Source organism: Carlito syrichta, unplaced genomic scaffold (genome assembly GCF_000164805.1).
Source record: "Carlito syrichta isolate Samal-C Ts95f unplaced genomic scaffold, Tarsius_syrichta-2.0.1 Scaffold303047, whole genome shotgun sequence".
Lineage (NCBI taxonomy): Eukaryota > Metazoa > Chordata > Mammalia > Primates > Tarsiidae > Carlito > Carlito syrichta.
In genome coordinates, this window is record NW_007247143.1 from 32,532 (window position 1) to 41,818 (window position 9,287).

Sequence of the window (9,287 nt, forward strand, 5' to 3'; positions counted from 1 at the left end):
CCAGCCCCGCCGGCCCAGCGCGTCTCCTCTGCCTGGCTTCCCTGGCACTTGTGTCTTTCCGTCCGGCTCGGGCGGGGTGAGGCCGCTCTGGGAAGCCGCCCCGGCCCTCCGCGCCCAGCCTGGCTGTCCGTTCTGGGTGTTCACACGGGACGCTGTCCCCGTTTCAGCTTATCTAGTCATCTTTCTTCCCAACAAACCGTGAGCTCTTGGAGAGCAAGAGCCTTTAACCTGGCTCAGTAAAAACCTGATTAAACAGACCCCAGGTCTTAGCTCACCCCCCTCCTGATCATCTTTATACCAATTGCACTGGTGTCCTCTTGAAAGGCTTAGAATAACAAATAACTGAAATCTACTAAATAAATGGAGATTGCTGTGTAAACCGTGCTACAGGGAGCCATTCCACTCAAACTTCAAATCACACGATTCTTGACTTCCTTCAGCTTTATGCCGTAAGGATTGGAAAGAACTAGAAAAATGTGCTAGCCCAATGCACGCAAGAGACTCCATTCAGGTGGTGGGAGTGCTCGGAAAGAGGTGTGCCAGTCGGGGAAGTTTGATGGAAATGCCCGGTCTTGATGACAGCCGTAGACAAAGAAACATCAGCAAAGAAAAATAGACACAGGATAGGTAGGTCATGGGAGAAAACTAAAACTTGCTTGACTTCCTCGCAAAGAAGCCTGCCAGCATGCCAGAAGCCTGACATTCAGCATGACATCTACTCTGCTAAGAGCCCGGCTCGGGCGAGTCCTTACCCTCTGGCCTGGTGAGCCATCGCGTCCCGGTGAGCCAACACCTCCTGGGATGCCCTACATGAACAAGGAAGAAAGAGAGTCAGCTGCCCGGGATGGGTTGCCTCACACCCACGTTCCTGGAGTGGACCAAGGCTTCCAAGCAAGCCTAACAGTGTCATGATGAACCCTCTGCAACTTGGAACTGAGACCTGGAAGTCACTCCCGGACCAAGAATGTTCACCTGGAGACCACCAGTGTGGCTCTCAGAGGGGCTTGGGTGAATGAACATAGGCAGACAGTCTTTAATATGGAAATCGCTTTCTGCAAGATCACAGCTGCCATCAGAAGCTGCAGCCCTTCTCCCTTGGCAAAGCTCAAGAGCTGAGAGTAACAGTTGGAAAAAACAATACCTGTGGGCCAGGAAGGCCAGTGTCTCCTTTCTCTCCTTTTTCACCCGGCATTCCCTGAAGGTCCAAAAGTACACAGAGTTAAGTGCACATAGTAAACTCTTAGTCTTTTATTTCCTCCCTCTGCTCAGGGCATTCTCAACATCCAATTGCTTTATCACTAACATTCAAACAGAGCACATTTCACATCTCACATATGCTGTGCCATTTATGTAAACATTCTCGTGGAGCTGAGCTCTCATACACCATGGCGGTTTCGACACTAAATATAGAGCCCAATATGACTAAGCCAGTACTGTAAATACATAGGGAAGAGACATGATGTGTCAATATTACTTACAGTTTAGATTTTAAAATCCCATACCTATATAGATTTGTCTTGTTTTGGCTAGAAAAATATGAAAATGGAATATAATAATGGAAAAGCAAATGAAAAATCTGGCAGGTAATTTATAGTAGTAGTTACCGCACCAACTGGCATGTGAATGCTTTCTAAAATGTGAAAATAACACAGGGGAAAACTTCTCAGCTATGGAGACCCAACCTTATGAGCAAAAAGGTTGTTAACAAGTGTGCTTAAAGGGATCTAGTTGCTTCAAATGTCAGAGAGATTGGTTTTCTTCTTAAATCTAGAGGCCTACAGTAAGATGAACGGAGACCAGTGAATGGAATTACATTTGTTTTCAAAGGTGTAGAGTAACTTTTCAACTTTCAAAGAAAGGCAGCTGTCTAAAGTGCACCATCTATAACCTCAGACTCATTCAGTGGACTGCACGTTGATGCCAGTTGTGATAAACACCGTGAATAAATGTCTTTCATTAATCTACATCTGCAGTCACTACAAGTAAATACTGAATAACTTAAATCTGTATAACATTTGTTATTTTCTAGATGTTATCACATCCATTAAGAATCCCGTCAAACAAGACAAAGGGCAACACGCACTGAGCACAGTTCTCCGTCTAGACATGATGCTGTGGCTGTCCTTATTTCCCACGCATGTGCCTACTTATTCAGAGGCCTTCATCTTGGAGCAAAATATTGGCTACGGCCGTGGTCAATGAGTGGACACCTGTCATTACTTCCAAAGGACAGAAGCTCATTATTAAGGCCCAGAAGGCCAGGCTCGGTGGCTCAGCCTGTAATCCTGCGCCTTGGGAGACCGAGGTGAGTGGATTGCCTGAGCTATCGGGTTTGAGATCCATCTGGGCAACTTGGCGAGACCTCATCTCTACAATAAATCAAAAAAAAAATTAGCCGGGCGCGGTAGCGCGCGCCTGTAGTTTCAGCTACTTGGAAGGCTGAGGCGGAGCCCAGCAGGTCAAGGCTGCGGTGGCCGGAAGCGTGCCAACAGAGTGAGACTCCAACTCAAAAAAAAAAAAAAAAAGGCACAGAAGACAAAAGTTTATTCTTTGTAACTTCATGGAAAAGGGATAACAGTGAAGCCCATCTGAATGTCTGCTCACAACTCACAGGCATTCCTTGGATGGACAGACCACTTGGTCCTTGAGGTCCAGGGGGACCCTGAGGTCCTGCAGGGCCCGTTTCACCTCGAGGGCCATCTGGTCCCTGGAAGGCAAGAGAGAAAAGTCACCCTAGAACTAGCAAGTTAGATCCTCTGACACTTAGAAGGTATTTCTGCTCAGAGCACTTGTAGTTTGTCTCCTTCGATAACTTGTCCTAAGGCATGAAATACAGGATAATGAGACACCAAGCTCAGATGATTCACCTCCTGCGCAGAACGTCAGCAGTAAACCATCAGAGGAAACACATGGGGGTTGCTTGCAACTCTGTTTATGTTTTTGCTTCCACAAATAGGAATGCTGTGCCAGTTGGGTGAGTAACCGGACCCCCTACACTCCATAACAAATTCATGAGGTGCAAGTGCTCCAAGACCACCCTCCTAGTCTGTGAACGTTCACACCACCCAGATGAACTACATTCTCTCCATCTTCAAAACTGTTGACCACCCACCCACCCCAGGGCACGCCTCCCCATCTGTTGAGGATTTTTCACTAATCCTGTTTTCACCTTGAGTCTACCGTCAGGCTCTCCAAGCTTCTGAATGGCCTGCCCCGGGCTCACTATCTTTCTCGTGTCCTTTCTTTTCAGGGTCAAGCATCCCTTTCACTGCAGTGACCCTTACTTCCACAGTTCAGACCTTGTTGTGGTTTACCTATAACTACGGCACCTCTGAAATCTCAGACCCAGAAAACCTGCAAAGTCTCAATCTCTTCTTTCTGTCTCATTCTGTGATTCCAACTAAAGCTACTGTTTTGTTCAGTTAAGTCCTTCAGTATCTGGGTATCATCTCAGTGTGAGAAGGTCACTCATTACCTGGGGGGAAGGAGACAGAAAACAAGGCATGCCGAGGTCAGTATGGGTAAGCAATGCGAGCAGCCTGAGACCCGCCAAAGTTCAGGAGCACCGGGAAGACAGCGAGGCAGTGCTCAGCAGGCCAGGAGTCAGGCAGAGTCTGAGCTGGGGTGGAGTCCGGAGCAGCTTGAGACAGTTTGGGGCTTAGGTCGTTAGGGAGCGTGTGCTGACAGAGGGGGTGAAAATGGACACAAGGAGATGAAAACTGGGCAGAAGGGAGAGGAAGAGAAGCCTGGGAAAGAACCGCACATGAGAAAGCCTAAGAGTTAGGAGAAGAGGGTGCAGTGGGGCAGAGAAGGCCGAGGAGGAGGGCCCTCCACACAGAGAGGTGTCCGTTCGAGTGGAGTTTCGCCGCGACCTCAAGAGGAGAACGAAGCCCTCGCCAGCGGACCCGGCCACAAGCACGGAACTGGGGACTTCAACAAAAGTCATTTCACAGGACTCCTCAGGGAACAGAAGCCACAGGCGGCTTGAGAATGATGTGGGAGGTGGGACGTGGAGGCACAGAATGGCAGCGACTCTCACAAGGCTCACTGCAAGCAGAAGGGAGAGACGGCCAGATCTGTATGAACGCGAGAGAGGAGAAAAGGAGGCAACTTACTTAGTATTTGTAATCGCTCAGTGGGACATAATTTGAATGGCTTAACAATGTGTTACTGAGGAATTGAGAGCACAGTAGAAGGGCAGAAAATAGGTGGCCCCATTTTATTCTGTAAAACACGCAGCAAAAATACTACGAGTGTCCAGCAGCAAGGTTGCTTTGTGTTTCCAAATTCTTATTATTTGTTGCAACGAAATAAAAAATAATACATATTAGGGCTTTCCATAAGATTTTTTCTTTTCCTACACTGTGCACATTAGTGGACATGCCAGCACCCTTTGTCCAACAAGGCTTTTTTCAAAAACCACTACGTACTTGACTTGACATGATGTGATTCTTCAAATTCAACATAAAGAAATAACTCTATTAGCAATAGTCCCGTGGGAGTGGATAACTGAAGAGAGCAGATGCATCCTGGGATCACCAAACCTCTATGAACTAACTTATCTTCTTGATTAGAGCCATCCAGGGAGAACGTTAGCAAACAATGGGCCTGAACGGACAGAGGTGCTGGAAAGAGGGCGTCAGAATCCACAGAGGCTCAGCGATAGGCCCTTGGGTGAGATCAAGGAAGATCCAGTATATCCTTGTTTGGGAAGCGTCTCTGGCCATTGGTCGTTCTTATTGCCATAGAGATGGAGCCAAGTTAAGTAGTACATCAAGTCTGTCTCAAAGACAAAATAAAACAAACTAAAAAGCCATCTCTTATGGTCTGAGTTTTGAGTTGACTAGGACCTGAATAATTGTCTTTGGTCTTCTTTCATTTACTTCTTTTATCCACATATTTCCTCCTAACCTGCTTCATCTGCTTCCAATTTTATAGCAAAAAGTTTTGTAATGTTCTCCACAAATAAATGTATGTAAATTTAACAAGCAACCGCATTGAAGCAGTACGTCAAGCAAGATGAAGAGGAGATATGTGGTGCAACATGATGAAAATGAGATGGAAAGCCAAATTATAAAGGATCTTGAATGCCTTGCTAAAGAGGGTGAACTGGGTTCTCAAGGCAGCAGCATATGACTGCAGATTTTTGAAGAGTCTGCCACGATCCAGCACAGACGCTGAGGAAATCAACCTGGGGCAGATGTGAAGAGTCGATCAAAATGTCAAGCCACTGGGGGCAAGAGACCAGTTGGCAGATTTGCCAAAAGCAAATGGAAAATGATAAAGCCTGGACTCAGCTAGTGGCTGGGCCTCCGCCAGTCCTTAGGATGCTTCTGCCCAAAGTCGGAAAATGTGTGCGCTGACATGGCGTGGCCTGGCTCGGCCCGCTTGGCTGAGACCTTGGTGCAACTTGCACCACCACACTGGGTGGCCCTGGGCAGTGAGAAGGGAAAACAGCGCTGTGTGCTTGACTACACATCGTGACAAAGGGGAGGAAGGATCCCAAACCTGAGAAACTACCTGGAAGGGACAGACGCCGTGTTGCAATTCTGCATGATTCCTCTGAGGCTGGATTTGTGTTGTAGATGGAGGAAATGAGGAATGTACAAGAGAGAGAACGACTTTGGAGACTAAGCCCCTCCAACACTGGCACTCTTATTTCTGACCCAGAAGCCTTTCTCTCTCTGAGTTATTAAGTACTATTTTTTTATTAAAAAGCATGGTCTCTAAAAATAAGAAAAATGGATTAGACACAACTCTCATGAAAATATCAAGGGCTTTAGACTGCAAGAGTAAATTAAGTTATATTGAGCTCCAAAACGATGGCAAGTTATGAAGGAGAGAGAGCGCAAGGGAGAAAAAGGAAAGAGAGAGAAAGCGTAAGGGAGACAGACGGTAGAGACGGGGATAGGGCTGGGGTAGAGGGAGGGCGGGAGGGCGAAACGTACGTTACCTTGGGGCCCTGCTCACCCTGCTGGCCCTTCGGTCCCCGGAGTCCAGGACCACCCTGGCAAACAGATGTTAAGCATTAGCTCAGAGTCAAAGCTCAAAACAGTGTATTCCATTCTTTTCTCTTAATAATGTGGATTATGTCATTATTATTTTATGTAAAGGCCAACACATTGTGTAATGGTATACATTCATCACGACCCTTGGCTGGGATTGCCGCCCAGACTCAGCCCTCCCTGCAGGCAACTTAATACTTTGAGAAGACTTTCTATGCCAAATACTTTCTAATCTTGAAAAAGTATAGGATTTGTTGGCTGCTCCATTTATTTAGTGATTATAAAAGACTACTGTTACTTATGGATGCAAAGAATAAAATATACCACCAATCTGAAATTATGTATGTTTTATACCATAACTTTGAGATGATTCAATCAAGTTGCAAAAAGCACAAGAAAGTAGCAACAATTTAGTTTTCTTCATATACATAGAAAAAGACAATTAGTTTAGGGTTTCTGAAACTTCAATCATTTGCATTTCCCTTTAAGAGTTTTGTTGTTTTAATGCACCATCTATATACTATTATCTAATAACGGTTTTCTTTATATAGACATATATCTACATACATAATATATTCATGCATACATTCTTTGTATACACATTTATATATGTCTAAAGGTGTGTATATATACTAAAAAAAAAAAATATATATATATATATATATATATTTTTTTTTTTTTTTTTTTTTTTTTTTTTTTAATTGAAGTCTCACTCTGTCACCCTGGTTGGAGTGCAGTGGCTCGCTCATGGCCACCCCAGCATCGACCTGTTGAGCTCAGGAAATCCTTCTGCCTCAGTCTTCCAAGTAGCCGGAACTACAGGCCCGCACTACCATGCCTGGCTAATTTTTTATTTATTGTAGAGACAAGGTCTCGCCAAGTTGCCCAGGTGGGTCTCAAACCTGCAGGCTCGGGCAATCCACTCGCCTCAGCCTCCCAAAGTGCTGGGATGACAGGCTGAGCCATCGAGCCCAGCCTTAGCTCCTTTTTAATCACTTAAATCCACTCCTCCTCCTTATGGGCTGGTTTCTCATCCTCCAGGTTTTAAAAATACAATTATAAAATTTAGTTTTATGTCTATGCTTTTGTCAATATAGAAAATACTGCCTATTGTGTTATTGTGGTGTTATTTGATGTGAGTGCTTAAATGCGTGATGTCACACTTCTCACATAGTTCTAAGTTTAACTTTACATGCGTTTGAGATTTTTTCCACTATGTTACGTACAGATCTAAATCATTCTTAACTGTTGCCTAGTTGTCTGAATGTCGGATATGTAATCGTTTGTTTAACTGTTCTTCTATTACTGGAAATTTAGGAGGTTTCATTTCCACAGTTTTTGGCTGTTTAAATAATGCTTCAGTTAACATCCTTACACACCTTCTAAGTAGAACTGTTAATATTTATCAGAAGAAGAAACCAAGAGTGGAATTATAAGTAAAATTTGACAGATATGCAGATCAAATCACGCTCCAAAACAGCAATGCCAGTTCATACATCAGCCAAGAGTTTGAGAGGGTCCCTGTTTCCCTAAATCTTAATCAACCGTGACTACTATCAAACTATACATTTTCACAAACCTGACTGGTAAAAATAACACCTAACTCCTGTTTTGGTTTTCATTGCCTGGAAAACTATGGTCGTGCATCTTTGTATGACTTTTGTCTCTTTGCATTTCTCCTCACTGTGACCATCTATTCTGCACTCAACTCCATGTTGTCTTGTGTTACATGTCTTTTCTTTTTAACGTGTGAAATTTCCTGATATGCAGTACTGTGCTGGTTAACAGCGGGGACGCAGCCTGAGACGTGAGTTGTTAGATAATTTCTTCCCTGCATTGAGGCAGGGGCCCTTCTGAAAACGCAGGAGTAAGAAGAGGGAAAATAAGTTACTTCCTGCTTCTTCACGCTGCTTTTTTCTCGGCCTTTCCACTTGGGCGGGCTACATGTTCAAACTTTTGGCAGAATCCAATCAGGACAGCAATCTTGTAAGCCAATCAGCACATAGGATATGCGAATGAAGTAATTATGTAACACCGATCAGTGTGTAACATGGAATGCTAACAGTAACCTCGAGCTACAAAACATCCAATCAAATGAATAATGCCAAACTATAACCTTACAAAGGAGACAAAGAGGTTACAAAGCAAGAGTACAGAAGGCAGTGCCTCCCTGCATTCGGGGTTCAGCCTTTGGATGCGAATCTGTTGGGTTGTTGCTGGCATGAATAAAAGCTGCTTCCTGGCAAAGGAGGCTCGGTGTCCCCTCGGCTCTCTTTCTGTGAAAGACTCCCGCGACAATCGGAACATTGTTATGTGGCGCATGACAGTATTTGAACACTCAACCTTAAACTTTTATATGTAATCTAGCCCAACCTGGTGTGCGTGCGTGTGTGTGTGTGTGTGTGTGTGGCCAATATCTTCCCCCCTTCATCGGGCTCTATTGTCTGGTTACATAAGAGCCATTCCTGACCACCCTTTCCTTTACACCTGCTACAATAAAGGCCAGCAAAGACAGATGTTTGTTTTCCCAGCTTTCTTTGCAGCCAGGAGTGATAAAAAAAAAAAAAAAAAAGCCACAAGCCCAAGAAAAGCACCTGGGAAACAGAGCAGGTCAGGTCCTTGCTGAAGTTGTCAAGCTGCCTCCCATGCCTTCAGACCCTCCGCCTCCAAATCTTTTGTCAGCAAACAACAAAGGCCCTATTGTCCCAACAGCTTACAGCATTGTGCTAGCTAGATTTTCTGTTCCTCCCAGCCTAATGCATCCGGTTAACATATCCAGTCTATCCCAACTCTTTAATTTTGTGTGTGCATCTTAAATGGTTGGTTTCTAAAGGATAATTCTATTCAAATGTTACTGTTGTCTCACAGATACTCACACTAGAGCAAAAAGCCAGTAGCGATTTTATAAATTTTACTTACTTCCTACCTTGTCCCTAACCCTCCTCACTGAACACATGACAAGAATTCAATATTTATCTGTGGATGGAAACATCGAGAAAGGGTTAGTCTAGGTAAAGAGAACATGGTTCTTCCCCAACCCCCATACCCCGACTTCCAACAAGGCTTTCATAGTTTTATTAAAACATCATTCTAGCCGGGCTCGGTGGCTCAGCCTGTAATCCCGCGCCTTTGGGAGGCTGAGGTGAGTGGATTGCCTGAGCCTGCGGGTTCGAGACCCACCTGGGCAGCGAGACCTCATCTCTACAATAAATCAAAAAATCAGCCAGGCGTGGTAGCACACGCCTGTAGTTCCAGCTACTTGGAAGGCGGAGGCGGAAGGAT

The 9,287-nt window shown here is 44.9% G+C and overlaps 1 protein-coding gene across 1 annotated transcript in view; it reads right to left on the minus strand.

Moving 5' to 3' along the window:
- The window catches only part of COL14A1 (collagen type XIV alpha 1 chain), a 197,571-nt gene that overhangs the window by 27,464 nt on the left and 160,820 nt on the right, over nucleotides 1–9,287 (minus strand). Inside the window, exons 36-39 of the mRNA XM_021712073.1 lie at nucleotides 5,954–6,007; nucleotides 2,612–2,707; nucleotides 1,142–1,195; nucleotides 753–806 (exon numbers count right to left, since the gene is read on the minus strand). Of these exons, the coding sequence (XP_021567748.1) occupies nucleotides 753–806; nucleotides 1,142–1,195; nucleotides 2,612–2,707; nucleotides 5,954–6,007 (258 nt within the window). The remainder of the gene's footprint in view (nucleotides 1–752; nucleotides 807–1,141; nucleotides 1,196–2,611; nucleotides 2,708–5,953; nucleotides 6,008–9,287) is intronic.